At 38.5% G+C, this 20,244-nt stretch overlaps 1 protein-coding gene across 2 annotated transcripts in view; it reads right to left on the bottom strand.

Annotated features, from left to right (window-relative positions):
- Positions 1–20,244, bottom strand: part of LOC126260146 (NHL repeat-containing protein 2) — a 180,189-nt gene that overhangs the window by 15,415 nt on the left and 144,530 nt on the right. The window contains exons 8-10 of one of the 2 annotated variants that reach the window (XR_007546610.1): positions 15,287–15,508; positions 7,745–7,858; positions 6,736–6,830 (exon numbers count right to left, since the gene is read on the bottom strand). Coding sequence is in view for 1 of the 2 variants with exons in the window: in XM_049957401.1 (XP_049813358.1) it covers positions 7,745–7,858; positions 15,287–15,508 (336 nt within the window). In the remaining variant the exon portion in view is untranslated. The remainder of the gene's footprint in view (positions 1–6,735; positions 6,831–7,744; positions 7,859–15,286; positions 15,509–20,244) is intronic. The other variant, XM_049957401.1, reaches the window with a different exon arrangement.

Raw genomic sequence — 20,244 nt, 5'->3', positions numbered from 1 at the left:
TCATTGTAAAGATGACACTGAGTGGCAGACATGCACAATGAAGAGACTGTTGCACATTAAGTCTTTGGCCAAAGCCTTCATCACACATGACCCCTATCTCTGGCTGTTCAGGCCAAACTGAATGAACAGGAGCAACAATCCATAGAGGGGTGGGGAAGGGAGATGGATAGCAGAATATGGATGGGGGAAGAGGAAACAGTGCTGCCTGGAGGAACATGCAGGGATTAGAGGTTGCAGACAAGGCTACCTGGTGCAGCATCAAGAGGCTGTGGGATCAGGAGGGAAGGGAAAAAAAAAACAGGAGAGGAGCAGAGAAGGGGTGCATTGGCAGGGAGCATTGCAAAATGAGGTTGTGGTGACGTAAGTTGGGAGGAGGTGATGCAACCGAGAGAGTGTGGGCACAGATGTTACCATAGGTTAGGGGTGGGATAGTTTCTGGAGCAGAGAATATATTGTAAGGATAACTACCACCTGCACAACTCAGAAAAGCTGGTGGTGGAGGGAAGGATCCAGATGGCCTGGGTTGTGAAACAACCATTTAAATCAAGCATGTTATGTTCAATTGCATGTTGTACAACAGAGTGGTCCACTTTTCTTTTGGTCGTAGTTTGACAGTGGCCATTCATCCTGGTGGTTAGCCACTTGGTAGTCATATCAACATACAAAGCTGAGCAATGTTTGCAACAGAGTGGTACACAACATGGCTGCATTTACAGGTGGCTTGACTTCTGATGAGGTGGGATAACTCTGTGACAGGACCAGAAAAGGAACTGCTGGGTGGGTGGTGGAGTGGGCAGGTCTTGCACCTGAGTCTTCCACAGGATGTTATCCCTATGGCAAAGAGTTGGGATTGGGTGTGGCATGGGGATGGTTCAAATGGCTCTGAGCACTATGGGACTTAACTTCTAAGGTCATCAGTCCCCTAGAACTTAGAACTACTTAAACCTAACTAACCTAAGGACATCACACACATCCATGCCCGAGGCAGGATTCGAACCTGCGACCGTAGCGGCCACGCAGTTCCAGACTGTAGCGCCTTTAACCGCTTGGCCACACCGGCCGGCGGCATTAGGATGGACTAAGATGTTGTGGAGGTTGGGTAGGTGACATAACACCACTTTAGGAGGGGTGGGAAGGACCTTGGATAGGATGACCTTCGTTTCAGGGCATCATGATAGATAATCAATGCTTGATTTAAATGGCTGTTTCACAATCCAGGCCATCTGGATCCTCCCCTCCACCACCAGCTTTCTTGAAACATTCTCCACTCATGAAATCATCCTGGCCTCAACCTACGGTAATGTACTGTCCCACACCTTTCACCCAACAGTTTATGCCTCCTCTGCTCTATTAGCTCTTCCCAACTCACCTCAGATCACTCTCATGTTGCACTGCTCTCTGCCAATGCATCCACAGATGTTTTCCCCTTCTCTGCAGTTCTTCCTACTGTTCCCTTTTTTCCTTTCCCTCCCTCCCCCACAGTTTCCTGATGTAGCACAAGGTAGCCTTGCCTGCATATTTAGTCCCTGCACACTCCACCAACCAGTACTATTACCTCTTCCCTCACCCATACACTGCTATCCCTCCCCCTTCCTCACTCCACTACAGACTGTTGCTCCCATTAGACGTGTTTCAGTTTGGTCTGACCAGCCAGCGATAGCGGTCATGTGCGTGTGATGTGTGCTTGCTTGCGTGAATGCGTGTGTGTTTTTTGGCCAAAAGCTTAATGTGTAACAGTCTTTTCACTGTGCCTCTCTGAAACTCGATGTGTCATCTTTACAGTGGCGTGACGAAGAAGGACTGGGATTCATCAGACCATATGACACTCAGACTTTCCTACATGCAACAGCATCTGTGAACAGTCTTGCAGAACTTCTGGCTTTATTCACTTGATTATTTATATATGCTGTGACAGTAAAGACAATATAAGAGCCCCTTAGGGTAGGTCATCACTTACTTCCCCATGTTAAGAACAAAGTGTTGAGCTCTGCCTGTCAGAAAGTATTCCATTGAAACACAAAGCTGGTTCTGTATAATGCAAGTTTATAATGTGTTCACTAACTATGCTTAATTGTCTGCAATGCTTTCCAGAAGTAAAGATTTGAAATTTGGGAAGATGGAATAAGTATTTTGGCCTCCTCTCTACAATCTTCTGTATTGGTGCCAGTATAATCAAGAGTGACTTTGGTGTTTACGTTGACTTTACATAAGGGCAAGTAAACTTAATGCTTTTCGACAGATCTGTTGGCTCAATGGTAATAATCACCGAACAAAATCACAAAATAAGGTTTACATCCTCGTGTGCACCCATTTTTTATTACATTAGAAGGTAAAATTTTATTAACATATTCACAGAACATTTTTCACTTTGCTATCCTTATGTTCATTTTGCATCAATGCATCTTTTGTCTGTCAACATAGCTACACCTTCAATTAAGTGTGTGATGGAAAAACTTTCTAAAATGGTTACTGAACCAAGGTGTATGTTTCCCATCCCACGCAGCCTTGCTTAGCACATACATGTCTACAATACTGTTGAATTTTAACCAGTGAGACTCCAAACTTACTTCCCCAGGGATGGCTGTCTGTTGAGGACTGCTTAGATAATCAGCAATTTGATTCCTATCACACTTGTTTAGCAGAAATATTTTCCTTCTTTTCTTTTCATTCCTTTAATGCTACAACAGCCTTATGTTCATAGAGTTCCTGTTACCCTTTATTTGAATAACACTGTATATGTCTGTTATTTATGAGATCTCAGACACTTCTTGACAAGTCAGTTATCTAACTAACTGCTTAACACAATTTTCAGGAAACATATTTAGGACAATCAAATGTGAATTCCTCTTCCTGGTGTCTTTTTCCATTGTGAGGTACCTAGTCTAAAGTTAGCCAAGTTGAATTCTAAGATTAAGGATCATAGTTTCCACAAGATTACCTGTGTCAGTAGCTTTTATTTTCTTCCCTGATGTGTTTCTAGGGCTAACACTTAGTGGTATTTTACTTCATTGCACATGTTATTGTATAAGATTCTTTAATATCATTTTATATTTTTCAACCATGCTCTCTAGAAATGCTACAATGGACTTCTTCAATGATTGGTTCACTACCACTTATGTAACTGTTATTGAACGGTACAAAAAACATCTATATTTATAACCCATATATTGCCCATGAACAGATATTTCATTAAAAATGAATGAATTTGAATGTAACATTTCATATGACTGAATCGACATCACAACTACTGTCAAAATTATATATTCTCTGAGCACTTGGTTCTTCCTGAAAATAGTTCGGCCACAACTTCTACACTTGCATACGTGTAGGTGCTTCCTCTTGCAAAGTTACTGCAGTCGCTGACCCATCTTGCTCACATGCATTGCCCCTTGGCATAATAATAATAATAATAATAATAATATTCTCCTCCTTCTCCTCATAGTCATCAACATCATCATCATCATTTTCTTGTCCCTCTGTCCTGCAACAATGCAAAGTTGGCATGGTTATTAAATGGACGAGGCATGGTTAATTCAAAGGATGGCCAGATGCCCTTCTTATTGCCACCCCCTTACCTCCCTGGGCACAATATAGGTACCCCAACTTACTGTGTGTAGTATTGTTCATGTAAAAGTGAGCAAAAGTTTTCTAAATGTTTGTTAACCGTGTAACTGAGGCACGAGTCAGGTACCAGCTTGGTATTCACCTACTTGGATGTGGGGAACTGCCTAAAAACCATATCCACACTGGTGGCACATTGATGCTTGCCTTGGGGTTGGTGCACCTCCCCATCCTGGAAGAACTGCTTGAACGTGCATGGCTATCTGGGAGGGTTGGCATATTCTCCATGTGCAAATAAAATAACAGATTGTGTGCTCTTCTATAATAACTTATTTAATTTTTTTTCATTTACGAATATAATCTGTTGGTAAGAATATCCAGGGATACATATCACTCCTTTGATAAATTTCTCCAATTACTGATATCTTATAAAGTTAGTAACAAATACCGAATGGAGAGAGCAAGGTGTTTCTTATTCGCACATTTCATTGTTTCATCTCAACTGACAATACAATAGTAATGGTGACTCAATTGCAACTGAAGGACTGTGCCTTGCACATAACATTTTCTCAATATGATAAATATTTGAACCCTAATCTCCACTATAGTGTACTTGGTTTAACCTGCCTATACTTTTCAACCTAATACTGCTTTATTGTTACATTATTTGACTGTTGATGGCACTGCAGGAAATTTGTAATAATATTTTTTCAAGGCATAATTACAAGAAAGAATTTTTAAACAAGTAGTTTTCATGGGAAAACAATACATTCTGGCTACCTTTTTTTTAAAGTTTTGTCTTAACAACAATTTAGGTGGAGTTAACTTCCGAGTACTTGGAAATCTTAAACTTTCTTATGATTTTTATGTCACAATGCCTTTGCCTTTTAGACTTCTGCTATTTCTACTCTACAAACTCAAACTCTCTTCATATCTTTAATACTTTCCTTCTCAATTATATTTCTCGATTTTTTACAACTCAGACAATATTCCTTCTGCACAATATTGAAGTAAGTCCTAAAAATATCAATATTTAGTTCTTTGTAATTACATTAGACAACTCATTTCAGGTTGTAATTTCCGATCATTGAATCAAAAAGGTGCACATCATTTTACTAACATAACTAGATTTACTTTGTATGCTCTAACTACACTTGCAGTTTAAATATCAATCTAATCTAGCTTAAAAATAATTACTGGAAAAATGTCAATCATTTTAGATTCAAGAGATCTCGCATATTTTTGTCTAGTTTAATTTTTGGGCCATCGCTCATTTTCAAACTCACTAAATCAGCTATATCAAAATTGGTATTTCTTTAATCTTACACACTCTTGGAAAAATTTCTGCGAACACCCATGCCCAGGCTGCACTTTGTAGATGTTATTTATTCATAAAAAATACAAGCGGTGTAAATCTCGCTCATTTCCATGTGTATACCCCAATGACATAAAATGAGGCAGCCAGACCTAATAAAATCTATATCTTACATATTAATCTGTCTTTAAATAGTTTATAATACCATGTTTGCCATATGCTAAAACCAGTAAACAACATACATGGGCAATTTCAGAATATTCACTTCATTGTAAGGTTTATCTGTGCACTTGCCCCATTTTCTAGAAAGAAACAACTGATTATAATCTCTCCACTGTTGCTGATGATGACGTCTTGGAGACACACAGCCACAATGTATTTTATTGTGTGTTACAGTGACAATACTGAAAAATATGTTGTCAGTTAAAACAAGACTATCCCAACAGCTTATGGGTAACTGGGGCTCATGTGAGAATGATATTGGATAAAGAAGGAACTGAACCCAATAAACACTGAAACCAAGACAAGGTTACATAATGAATTTTCCAACGTAAAATGTGTTCCACATTTGTCACTGTAGCAGTTAACTACATACCCTTTTCTTGTACTCATCTGGAAGGCAAAAATGTTGCAGCTCCTGCACAACCTCACATAAAATGATACATAGGAATATTTTGAGCAGCAGAAGTGAATGATAGTGAATGATGGTTCAAATGGCTCTGAGCACTATGGGACTCAACTGCTGAGGTCATTAGTCCCCTAGAACTTAGAACTAGTTAAACCTAACTAACCTAAGGACATCACAAACATCCATGCCCGAGGCAGGATTCGAACCTGCGACCGTAGCGGTCTTGCGGTTCCAGACTGCAGCGCCTTTAACCGCACGGACACTTCGGCCGGCTAGAAGTGAATGAATGAAGATATTTGGTCTAAAATGGATGCTACTTTTAAGGGGGGGAAACCACATTAGGTTCAAAAAATCCAATTTGCTCATTGCATAAATTGTTATCTTAACTATCCAAGAATACGCTGTTAAAATTTCAAAGCGAAACTCGCATTCATTTAGATTTTATGAACATAGAACCGAGTGTACATCTTCCAATATATGAAGATTTGTCAAGGGATGAATTTCTGGAGAGATGTTTAGGTGGCCACACACAAAATGCGAATGAAAGTTTTAATTCCACTATTTGGTGATTAGGTCCTAAACACTTGCACTCCAGACTAAAAGCCATTGAATTGGCATCATATTTAGCAGCATGCTTATTCAAGGAACGAAATTCATCCCTTCTGATAGTCATGAATGAGGCAGGAATTGTAGTAGGCACGCAAAGCTTCAATTATGCCAAACAAATGGATAACCAGTGCATGAGGCAGCAGAATCAATGTAGTTCAATGGAATCGAAGAAAGGTCCGAAAGCTCGGAAAGCACTGATGCAGGCGCAAAATGAAGCCTATGAGAAAGAAGGATTACTACATGGTGCTGGAATCACAGATTAATTGGTAAGCATTTTACATTTTGTTAACTTCCTTGAATTTCTAGTTTCCGATAATTTATTTTCCAAACACGTTTATCTCGAAATGACTTTTTTCACATTTTCTTGCAGTCTAACTCAAAAGTATAGTACTAATCATTATGAAAATTAATATCATGATTCTTTATAAAATTAAAAATTATATGAAGCAACTTGTGAGATGATATCATAATTTTAAGGGCATTTTTCTTTGCATAATTAGAGAAAAAAAATCATTAAAATTGAAGCCGTTGTTCCAACACCTGCAAAATTTTTAATTTTCATTATTTCACTTCATTGAGGTTCTTATTCTTAAAAAATAAGTTATTAATGTAAAATCAAAACCTTTGTGATTTCAGATGAAAATCAGAATGGCTACACTGCACGCAATTGGAGAACAACCTTCAGCGGACATCACAGCATAACTTTGTTATTTTTGGCTGAAATTAATCAAAACAATTCACAAAAACTGTTCAAAATATGAATGAAATTATGTCAAAATTTGATAAAATTCAAATTAATTCTTCCCACATAAAAAATCCAAAAAATCTGTGTCAAACAGCCTCCTAATGTGGTTTCCCCCTTAAGGCAACCAACACTAACTCAACTCATATGGTAAGTACATAATTTTCTAGCATCATCAGTCTCAAACAACACATTTCCTGGCAGACTGAAAGAAAATTTCCATAGTTAAGTGCTTATATACTGCCACTGATTTGGTACAGAAAATTGAAATTTATCACATTGTAAGCACACAGTTCCTGAGAGAAAAAACTCAAACACAACTGTGCCATGATTGTCAGTTCCTTAAAAATGTATGCAGCTTTTTTTTCTTTAGTTTACCCCTGCAGAAAATGAGGAACATTAAATCAATATTGCTGATTTAGAGAGGGTTCAAATTTAGTGCGGCTTGGCTACTTCTGTCATATTTATAACATTTTCCTTACTTATACGATTCATTATGACACAGAAAACACCACTCTCATTTTACTCTATACTCAAATATTCATTGCTCATTTCTGTCAAAATTTATTACAGCATAAGTTTTCCCCCATCAAGGATGGGTATGTAAATTAGCCATGACCTTTCTGAAGGAAACACCCCTAAATTTGCTTGGCATGATTTAGGGGGATTATAGATAACTTTTTTGCTTCATACTACGTCCCATGTGCCCTTACAGTTGATCTACTACAATTTTCAGTAAGTAACAGTCCGCAATGTAATTTCTTTAGCAATAGTTGTAACAATGTATGTGATAAATGATTCATTTTATCATTGGCTCAAATTGAAAATTCAATGTCGTATTTCTTTTTGAATTTTTATGAGATAGTTTTTAATAAATATTTTAACTTACTCTTTCAAGCAATTCCGATTCCAAGTGAATCACTTTTATACTGTGATTGTTTGTGTCAGCAATGTAAATTCTTGATGCATCAGAACTCACACATAACCCACCTGGCTCACTGAACTGCAAAACAATAATGATACAAAATTAAAAGCAATAAGTAAAACATAAATTTTCACTAGTCAAAATTTACATTAATTGTATTACAATCAAGGTAACTGATAATGTAATAGAAATGTTAAATTTTTATGTTGGTCTGGTAATATTCCATGGCAAGGTGAGTCAGGAGGAATGGTACATGCTTTTAGAGGTGATAGTATTAGTGATTATGAACAAAAAACGTCATATGAATATATGCCCCACTCCAAATGGTTTCTGAGATACAACATATTTTATATAACTTTTGTACATTTTTCTTGAATAACTCAAAAACTGCACCCTCCACCGAAAATGTGCTACAGGACAATATTAAACTATATTAAATTTCCTACAAAAAAAGTCCTATTCATTTTTTCCATAGGATTAATAGTTTATACAAAGAGGGTATGAGAATACTGAAAATCACACGTGACATTCATGGGCTGTTTTTCAGGAAGATTTTGTAGGCCAATTTGAGGTAGTTTTCTGACTTGATAGACCACAAGTGCACTGTACCAAATTGTTCATTTGAACTTTCTCTGCATTACTGTCATATATTGTAAACAATGACAATGCTTGAATAATACAGAAAATGAATAGCACAAATAATAAATAGCAATGTACATTAAATGTGTAATCTCGGAAACCATTTGGAGTATGGCATATATTCATATGAAGTTTTTTGTTCAGAATCACTAATACTGTCACCCTTCAAAGCATGTACCTTTCCTCCTGACTCACCCTGCACACTGTCCAGTTATGAACTAAACTTCAGCCACCACATAAACTGATTAGAAAGCTTAGTTCAGCACATTTTGCACAAGGAAGAATCTCACAATCCATTGATTTGAAGAACAAGGTGCTACCTTAATTGAAAAGTTTAGGTTCGTCTTTTAGAATTATTTTATGAGGTAATCCAGTTATAGCAAATAAAGTATTAGTCAGCACAAGTGGCAATATGAATGTTGTGTACAGCAGACAATATCAACTCGTGCACTGGTTGCTTTAATTATTTTGGAACACTCACACTCATTCCTCCTTAACAATATTTGTAGTGTGTGAGGCATGCTGAGATAGTCCACGCAGCTGCAGTAACACTGTGTCCTGGATGGCGCAACGGTTAACGCATTTGCCTAGTAAGCAGGAGATACCTGGTTTGAATCCCAGTCCAGTATACATTTTCACTCATTGCCACTGATTCCACGTAACGTTCCAGTGCAGCTGACTGCAGCGACCCCCTCCCTATCCTTTCTTTTCTTCCCCTTTTCATCTTCAGTTTACATACTGTGAATAATACCGTCAAATTTCCAGCTTCTTTGTTTTGATCTCTACATTTCTTCAAACTCTGCTGCTTCTTTACCCTCCTTCTCCATGTTCAGACCAGCTTGATATACTTCGACTAGAGGAGCATGTGGTCAGATTGGAAAAGAAGTTCCCCCTCCACTCCTACCTTCCATTTTTCATACCCATGGTGTCCCAGGGGGGATGGCGAAATTTCAGCGATATGACAGGGACTATCATTTGAAGCAAAAAACTTCAAACGCATAAATGCCTTATTCTGAATGCTTTCCAACATAGAACACATTTAAAGCACATTGTTAGTTACTTTTGCGGTGTCACCGCTAGACACCACACTTGCTAGGTGGTAGCTTAAATCGGCCGCGGTCCATTAGTACATGTCGGACCCGCGTGTCGCCACTGTCAGGATCGCAGACCGAGCGCCACCACAAGGCAGGTCTCGAGAGACGTACTAGCACTCGCCCCAGTTGTACGATGACGTTGCTAGCGACTACACTGACGAAGCCTTTCTCTCAATTGCCGAGAGACAGTTAGAATAGCCTTCAGCTAAGTTAATGGCTACGACCTAGCAAGGCGCCATTTGTACCATTGCGTGTATCTCAAGATAGTCTCACTTGTATCATCAAGAATGCTGTATACCAAAGGACGATATAAAAGTTAAGTGTTCTAGTAGCTACGTTCTTTTCTTTATCACATTCATCACGTATCCTGTTCCAGACTTCGCGCCAGTCGGCGTGTGTGTACGTGTGCCCTTTCGGCTACCCGTCTCTGTGGACTGGCTGCCTTAACAGTCCACTACAACTTTCTATATTATTCAATACAAAAAAAGGTTTTTAAGTGGATTTTTACATGCCCATTTGATAGAATAGCCTCAAACTTGTCTAATGTGGTATTTGTTTTATCAATATGTGTTAGCAAGGAGAGTAAAACATGAAGAATAACCAGTACTCCAGCAGTGACAGGATCGTCCCGGTCCCATGCTGACTACTACTGCCATGCAGTAGCAGTTAATTCTTCGTGTTTTCTGTCACTGCTAATAGATACTGACACAACAGATATCACACTAGACTAACCTCGAGACCATACTACCGTGTGGGCATGTAAAGGTCAATTTCAATATCATTTTCCTGTATTGAATAATACAGAACATTAAATGTGTTCTATTTTGGAAATCAATTGGAATAGGGCATATGTCCACTGACTTTTTTGCTTCAAATGATTGTTCCTGTCATATCCCTGGGACACTGTACAATATTCCATATTATTTAAAATTTCCATCTAACCTCAGATAAGTGTGGACGTGGAGAAAACAGTATGCAACAGGATACCAACCCCTTTTTCTGGTTCTTCTACATTAAATGCCACAAACAGTGTTTTAATTTCTGTAATACCTCCAATTTTCTCCAAATGTAGTATAATAACGCTTCATCAAAATCAAACATTATAGTAGTTTTACAGCACACAGGAAATTTTAAGACAGAAAAGCAGCATTCTCTATATGGTGTTTACAGAAAAAAGTAAAACTGGTGTCAGCATGAAGGTTGATTTGACACCCTGTGGTTTTAAATCAACCTTCATGCTAACACCAGTTTGACTAGGCAAGGTGAAAGAAGTGGTAAGGGACAAAAAAATTCCTAGGACCAACTGCGGACTGAACCTGAGACCACTGCATTAGTAGTCTGGCACCTACGGAGCTAACATGCCACAGATAACACAAAACTAAAAACAATGAGTAGACATTGCACCAGATTGTGAGGCCAGAATGGCACTAATCATACGGCAAGTGGTGACATTGTTGGACCTTCAGTGCCCACTCGTATAACTCTGAGTAACAACCATTTATTTACAGATACATGTTGAGGATGAGCAAGACTTTGAGACATGTAAATTGCAGTAAATTAACACTAGGAAAGATGTGTGTCTATTAAATGAAGAAGTTCTATTAAGTCTGTATCTCTATTAAGTCTATAAGTTTCTATTAAATGAATAAGCCTCAAACAAAGTGGTCGTAATATTAAAGTTATGCAAAGTTGCTTCCTACAATGTAATTGAATAATTTCCTTGATATCTTCTAACATAAACTTTCACACGGAAAATTGGTCTGTTTTCGGTCGTCACTTCACGGTAATATTCCGATGTGAATCCTGAGCACAGCTTTAAACACTGCACAAGTTACATAACATTTATTTTTATGTACCATTTCAAATTAACACAGATAATATCTGCTGCACATAAGACAGTCACCTACAGTGTTTCATATTTGTCAATGAATTTGCAGGCCAGCTGCCAGAGACCTCTTGATTCGGCAGTAGTGGCTGTTTCGTTTAGTGATGTTCCGTGGGAGCAGACAGTGAGAACTTCTTCATTTAATAGACACACGTCTTTCATAGTGTTAATTTACTGTAATTTACATGTCTCAAAATATTATTTATCCTCAACATGTATCTGTAAATAAATGGTTGTTACTCAGAGTTATATGAATGGGCACTGAAGGTCCTACAATGTCATCACTTGCTGTATGACTACCGCCATTCTGGCCTCACAATCTGGTGCTTTGGTTTGCACAGGTGGAACAAAATTTTAATTATGGAGGATTAATCACAGAGTTTATTAAGTTTGCTCTAGTGATCAGTCAGCACAACCACCACTATTTGGCCAAAGTTGAAAACATAATCACATTAGCTTCTGCACACAATTCATACAATAAACTGAAAACAGAGTTGGTTCACCAAGTGTCTGCATCAAAGAGGAGTGCTTGCATCATGGGTTAATGCAAGAAGACATTGGAGGCAGGAAGTCAGCACAATACCTGAGGCAACTGCATAGTAAATTCAATGTAGGAACTATACCACACATACTACTTAATTCAAACTGAAGTAGCTATCTTCTATCTCAGGTTAAAGCCATAGTGGTATCTCAGACAGAAATGCCCTTGGACATCACCACTGATCTGACTGACAGGATTCAGAACGAAATAACAGCATCATCAATCACTACTGTAGTGACACTGTGCAACAGTGCCACATCATCGGCAGTGACATGGACAGATTACAATTATCTCTCAGACAAAGGGATGTTCTGGATAGTGAAATGAGTGAACTGGTGGCTCAATGGAGTCACATCAATGATAGACATCATTACCATAGAAGGTCACACAGTCATTTCAGAATGAACTTCTTGGTTCTAAAAGATGCAGAGCAGTCACCTACAACATGTTGTTATCACCAGAAATTTGGGAACCAAGCATGCAAGTGCACCTCACATCACACCTACTGAAATGACCGTGGGAGTCAGATGGAGGGGCGCATCTGATTGCTGGACAGTCTCTCAGTGTCTCTATACTAGTGACCAAGAGATTGGGTGAAAATTCCTTTTGGATGCAGTCTCAGATTTACACATTTTCCTGTATAATTGGTGTCACTAACTTCGTTCTGCCTTTCTGCCACTAATATCTCATCAATGGCCAGTTATAGTATGGGACTTATTGAGTTGGACTTGGAGTTGCATTGCACCTTTGTCTAGATCAGATGTAGCAAATGCACGGATTGTTGACAGTGTCACTGGAGTGTCTACTGCTGGATCCTGAAGCAGTACAGTGGCTCAAAGTGCTAAGCTAGTGGAGGCAGCAGGAAGCAGATACACTGAGTTGCTTGACCAGTTTTCAGCTGTAATCCAGCCACCTCGTCTGCCAAGGAAGTTACCTTACAACACTGTGCATTTCATCAAAAACTACTAATGGCCTGCCAGTTTCCTGCTATCCTAGACGTTTAGCTCCCAATCGTTTTGTGATCACAAAGGCGGAGTTTAAGAAATTCATTCTTCTTGTTCACCTCTGCATTTGGTACTCATACATGCTGGCGTGTGGCACTCGTGTGGTGATTACTATATGCTGAATGCAATAACAATTCCAAACAGATATGCAATGTCGGTATTAAGGGTCTACAATTATACTCTTAATGGTGCAACAGTGTTTAGTGCACTGAACTGTGCAAAGGCTTTTACAAAAAAAATCCTATAGCAAACAAAGACATTCCAACAACTGCTATAATCACTCCACTCAGCTTATTTGAAAGTCAAATGACCCTCTGTTTGTGGAATGCCACTCAACCATGGAGAAGTTCACTGACTCAGTGCTGCAGGGACTGTCAATCTGCATTGCATACTTACATGATACTCTCATCTTTTCAGTCACAACAGCGTAGCATCAGCAACAGCTGATGGAGATTTTTAAATGCCTAGACCATTGCAGTGTGCTGTTGAGTCCTGTTAAGTGCATTTCTGGTAAACCTCAGATCACTTTTTTGGGACATTTAATTTTGCCTGCGGTGTCACTGCAGCTACCAGAGAAAGTGGAAGCTATCGTGAAGAACACATGGCCAGAAACCACAAAGGAGCTACAATGTTTCTTGGGAATACTGAATTTTTACCAGTGACATTTCCCCACTCATCCAAGTAGTAACAACCACTAACTGCAACACTTACTGTATTGAAACTAGGGGAAATTTATCAATTCACTGGACAGATGAGATGAGTTTTGCTTTTAATGCAGTGAAGTAAATCCTTGAAAATTCTGCTCTCCTGACACATCCTGCATTGGGTACACCGCTTGCATTAGTAGTTGAAGCCAGTCAGACAGCTCCTGGCACAGTGTTGTCGTACCAAGCTAATGGCATGTGGCAACCACTTGCCTTCACATGCAAGTTCTCGAGTTCTCAAGGGAAATATGATGCTTATGATCGTGAGCTTCTGTTGGTGTATAAACCAATTAGGTACTTTCAATAACAGTTAGTGACCAGAGATGATACAATATTTACCAATCACAAGCCAATTATCTATGCCTTCAGATAAATCCACCATGGCAGTACAACCACCTGAATTTTACTGTTCAGCAAAGACTCTGCCACATTTCAGGTATAAGCACCATACTTGCCGACTGAATGTCATGTATTAATAGTGTGACAAATTTTACTGATTATGTTCAGCTTGCAAAGGCACAGGAACATGCGGAACTTCAGAAGCTACTACACAATTTATTGTCCAGCCTTCAATTACAACTTTTCGATGTTGTTGGTTCTGAAGTCATATATTGTGACATTTTCAGTGGAAGGTCTGCCACCCGCTTCCTACAGATGTGCTTTCGACAGCCTCTATATCTTAGCGTCTGTGCTTACACCCTTGTGTTACAGCACCAACTTGTCTGGTATCAAAACATTTTTTCTGGGTGTTTTATCCGCTGGTCAGAAGCTATACCTGTTGTGAATATGTTAGTCTTTGCTTTCATTCCAAACTGGGTTTCTTGCTTCTGTTGTCTGCTGCATATTACTATGGACTGCAGCTGACAATTCATATTGGAGTTATTTAACCAATTCAGCAAATTCTGTGGCGTGCTCCATCATGGCTAATGAAGACACTGTTTTTAAAGTATGTATTAATGTGTCACACCACCAGCTGGACAACTGAAATACATGCAACCTTGCTTGGCCTTGACACTACTTACAAAAGGGACTTGGACTCATTATTAGCATAGCTTGTATATGGCGAAACACTTTGACTGCTTGGCAAATTGATCAACCTGAGATTCATACATCTGCTGGACCATGAAACATATTGCATGCATTCACTCCATCAAACTGGCAGACACAGAATGGTGTCTACTATCATACACTGCAACCTATAAATATGTTATGTTGAATACACACAGTGTCAAACCATCTCTACAAACTCTGTAAACAGACTCACATTGGGTGCTCAAAAATAAGAACAAGTACTGGATATCATGCAAAATGGTTTGTTATTCAGAGTTACAAGAGTGCCATAATTTGTGTGTTATTAAAATGGATTTACCTGAACAAAGGCATGTAAGTAGTTTGAATGGTTATTGGCTCAGCCACTTCATTAATATTAATATAAGAATTACAGTTTTGAATGTTCTTCCATGAATTTCACTGCAGATTGCATTTGAAGAAAGAATAATTTAATTTGTAGATATTCTAAGAATATTTTCATAGATAACCTTCTGCAATTTAAGCAGAGGAGCTAATTCATAAGACTGAATTTTCAGGTTATCTGTTGAATGTTAATGGTAAAGTTAAACAAATGACAGCCTCGCATTACCTGAACTGAATTATCACCTATGGGTCCAACTGAGTCACCAGATTTTCCACTACCAGCAAAGGTTTTACAGAGATTAGTTGAAATTGAAATAGCTTTTATCTTGTGGTTGTAAGAGTCTGCCACATAGAGTGTTTCATTCCTTGGACACCAAGCAACTCCTAAAGGATGCTGTAATTTAGCATCATATAACTTCCCATCTACATCTCCAAACTGGAACAGATCCTGGAAGAACAAAGACAAGGCTGCATTTAACTAACTGTACATGACCTCCAAATCCACCAGCTTTGTTTAAATGTTCCTTACATAATTAAAACAGCTTTAGTATTGTTAACTGTTAACATGTAATTAAATATGCACATAGAATGATTCAACACAAAGAAATTATACCCACAGAGCACAAATGTAATATCAACTGATGGTATATTATTGTATAACAAAGAAATATGTAACATATGTGATAAATCCCTCATTGGATGTACGGAATTGTAAGTTTCATTGGAAGAACTCCTGCTCTGTCAGTTGTGGTAAATGAGCACTGTCTTCAAAATGTCTGCTACAGTCTCAGACTCACCCATGAAAGATAGTTTCAATCAATACATAACTCAAAGGACCAGTAAATTCAAGCAGTTGCCAAAGGTCATAATGTGGTACAAATATAATGTGATAGCAACAATAAGACTGGATCAATAGGTCTTCTACCTTAATATATGTAAGGTGTTTCCGTGATGATGTTACATACTTTCAGCAATGAGAGGGATGGAAACCAAACTGAAGACTAAAATTACTGACTTAATGACCATTTTGATTACAAAAACTGATTTTACTGATTTAGACATAAAAGCAAACTAAATACTGACTCAAATTACTCATTGTGAATGAAGGGTCAAAAGCATTTTTCTTTAATCTGACCTGCACCGTCCTCACAGCCAGCCAACTCACACATATTTAATGTTTTATAACAAAATTGCAAACAGTGTAATATAATAATAATAACCAGGAAAATCATTGAACTATTCAGCACTAATATACCTACAACAAGAAAAAGCTTTAAAGTGCACCTGTATAGTACTATTTTCTGAGTAATACGGACACAATGTTTAAAAATTTTAATTATTAAATGTAACGTGGAAAACCATCAAGCATTTTTTTTTTACAAAATTACGTCATTCGTCTCACTTTGCTTTTACTTCTTTGCAAAAAAAAGTTTTTAACACTGCTTTTTCACTTATCAACTGCTTTTGTATCTTTTCACATCTTTAATTTTCTTTAATTCTTGTTTGTAACTTTTGCAGTGTTGCGAAGAGTGTTCACTCTCCAAGATTGATTGGGCCACACTAATTCCAACCAAGTCATTTACCTCTTCTGTTAAGCACTTTTTTGCATTGTCCATTACCCTTTCAACAGTCAATCTTTGCTCCTTTTATTCTTCTTTCATTTTCTTCAATTCCTGTTCACCGTGTTCCATATTTACTTTTTTATGCACTTACACTTTATGCTTGCTTGCAACAGTTTTTCTTTTTCCTGTTCTTGCCGTTTCCTCAGTTCTTCCTCAGCCACTCTCTCCTCATCTTCACAGTATTGCCTGTATCTGACATAAGCTATGTGTGTCTGTGTGTCAGCAGAAGTAGTTCCAGAGAGATAATAACAAAATGATTCTTCCCCTCAAGCACAGTCATCACAGCATATTTTACTTTCAAATGAGTGACCAATAGTCTTTAGTTAGTTTTATGTTCCCTGGGTCATATGCACGATAAATCATAATGCTGCGAAATGAGTCACTTGGGAAATTAAATTGTAAATATGGCCTCGTGCTGAACATTTATGTTTTCTTGTTGATTATTATTATTATTATTATTATTATTATTATTATTATTATGAAACACACAGTTGTGAGTTAGTAATTTCTATTCACCAAGTTTTACACAAAACAATAAAGAAATCCTTCTACGGAATAGGAGGAGCTGTCAAGGAGAAACTTTTTCAGTTTGTTTTCAAGTTTTACTTGCTCTCTGTGAGACATTTATTTTATATTGCCAGGTAAGTGATCAAAAATTTTAGCTGCAGCATTGTGCGTCCCTTTTGTGCTAAAGACAACCTTAATGCAGAGTAAGAACAAATAGTAACTGACCACTTCTATACATCTGAATTGCTTGAATATGTCTGAGCTTCCAGCTGACGCTTCTGACTATCTTGATAGGCAATCACAGGAAATAACTTTGACATAAAGCATACAGTATCTAACTTCAATGAGAGACTCAATTATTTATACAATAAAAATGCTCCGTGCTTGGTCGTGAAGTCTACAGCTTCAGACACAGCAGAAGACTTGGATTTCACCTAACACCAACTTGGGTGAATTCCAGACAGATCATGTGGCCATTTCAAAGAAATCTTGAAAAGAAATACAAAATGTGAAGGTATTAAAAAGTGTCAGTCTGGGCTCAGACCACTACCTCTCAAAGATCGAAATGAGACTCCAGCCTGGAAACACTAGACTACACAGAACCTCCAATATGGTAAGATTTGATATAGAGCAAATTAAGAACGGACAAGAAGTAAGCCAGAGACTGAACAGTACAGATATCAACAGCTGGGACCAACTGAAGGAGACTCTTGTGAAGATGGCCAATGAACTGGCCCCTCTCAAGAGAAGAGGGGAAGCATCCGTGGCGGAATGGAGACTGTGACAATGCAATAGCCCAAACACAGACACTCGCTGGGAGGGGGGTGGGGGTAGTGGGATTGTAAGAAAACCAAGAAAAATTGGAAGAACTTTTTGGAGCAAAGAAGGCTTACAGTTAAGAAAATTCAAGGAAGGAACAAAACAGACCTTCACACAAAACCAACTAACCCAAATCAATCACAGTTTCGCTAAGAATAGCTCCAGAGATTTCAACAGAATCTTCAAGCAGACACTCAAAAATACAATCCGCAAAGCCTCCACTTCAGAGACTCACAGGGCAAACTGGCTTTTAACAACTGCCACTTCTTAGCTCAGTACTTTATAAACCTACTCAACTGTGATCCACCCAGCGAAGACTTCGACTACAAACAAACCACACCAAACCCGGACTCACTGCCTCCTTCACTCGAAGAAGTTGGGCAAATCATTCAACTTCTAAAGAATAATAAGACAGCTGAAGAGGACTCTATCGTTGTTGAACTCTGGAAATGTGCTGGAAGCATTGCCATGGGCAAGCTCACCAAGATAATCCAGGACATCTGGGAAACAGAGAAATTACCATATGACTGGAACATGTCTCTGATCCAATTGCTTCACAAAATGGGAGGTTTTACTGATCTGAACAAGTACCATGGAATGTCTCTTGTCCTGGTAACATACAAAATTCTCTCCAAGGCATTACCAACATGAGCAGAAGATCAACTGGATAGTCAACTCGGAAAATATCAGGGAGGCTTCAGGAAGACCCGATCCTGTGCTGAACAGATCTTCAACCTTAAGACTGTACTGGCAAAATCCAAGATGAGAAACCACAAGCTGGTCGTCACCTTTGTTGGTTTCTTGAAGTCCTACTCCGTTCAAAGAGAAGTGCTTAACAAAATACTCCAGGAACTAGATCTAGACAACAAAACCCGCACACTCATTCTAGAAACATTGACCAACACCCATTCCAAGGTCAAATTTAGAGGTGAGATCTTAGAAAGCTTCAAGATAAAAAGTGGAGTGAGAGAAGGGGATGGACTGTCCCCACTTTTCTTCAACTGCCCTCGAAAAGGTTGTGAGAGAATGGTGCAAGGAACAAACCAATTTGGGTGTTCAGAGTGATGTCTACCTGGGCCGTAAGAACGAAGGACTGATTGTAGATTGCTTGGTTTTAGCTGATGACATGACACTGATTGCTGATTGTCTTGAACTGGCAACAATGCAGGTAAACCGCCTCAGAAAACAGGCAGCCAAAGTGGGTCCTCAAGTGTCGCTGGAGAAAACAGAGTTTTTCACCAACATCAAAGAAGCTAACAGAGAGATGTTACTAGACAAGGGGAACATCAAAAGGACTGAGAAGTTTAAGTATTTTGGTGAACGGATTGAACACAACTTATCAGAAAAAACGTCTTCATCCATGAGAGTCAACAAGTTGGAACTAGCCTATTGACTGACTATGAACACCTACAACAAAAAATACCTATCACACAACCTGAAACTTAAGCATTACACATCAGTCATATGACCAGGAACCCTGTGCCACGGAATGTCTTTCCATGAACCGCAGAGGTCTAATGGAGAAATTGGAAGTCAGAGAGAGGACGATCCTCAGGACAAACTAAAACAAGCTATGGACAGACAAGAGGTAGCTGTTATGTACTTTTTGTATTTCAGCAAAGCTTCTGACATTGTCAAATTAGATACGCTACTTGCTAAACTCAAAAGTCAAAACTGAGCAGATGAGAGTAGGAGATCCAAAGAATAGGGAGATGAGCAGAGTCAACACCAATGCCATGGAAAAAAAATTATTGTTGTGATTAACTTAACAGAGAAAGTCAAACTGCTGCCCCACAGACAAAATAAGTTAAGGAACAAGGATATGAGTAGGACTCTTAAATTTCAAACATGGAATACAGGTACTCGCTGCAAGCAGGAGCAATGAAACGCATAGCCGAAGAAGTGTTGAAATATGGATCGGAATTAGTTGCCCTCCAAAAGAGCAGATGGAAGGATGAAGGAGAGATATGGAAGCAAAATTTTATGTTACATTATTCGGAGAGGGATGATAGACAAAAAGATCATGGTGTTGGGTACAGTGTAGAAAGAAATTTACAAAAATCTATCCTTGTCTTTATGCCATATAATGACAGAACATGCACCATCAGAATAAAAGGAGGATTCCACAATACGACTTCTGTAAACATATAAACTCCACCAAAAGGATCAGATGAGGACCTGGTGGATAGCTTTTATGATCAGTTGCATGAAGTCATCGGAAGGATACCTTCACATG

This window comes from Schistocerca nitens, chromosome 5, assembly GCF_023898315.1.
Source record: "Schistocerca nitens isolate TAMUIC-IGC-003100 chromosome 5, iqSchNite1.1, whole genome shotgun sequence".
In the NCBI taxonomy this organism is placed as follows: Eukaryota; Metazoa; Arthropoda; class Insecta; order Orthoptera; family Acrididae; genus Schistocerca; species Schistocerca nitens.
Note: the sequence above shows the minus strand (reverse complement) of the source record. Positions and strands in the feature narration are given on the sequence as shown.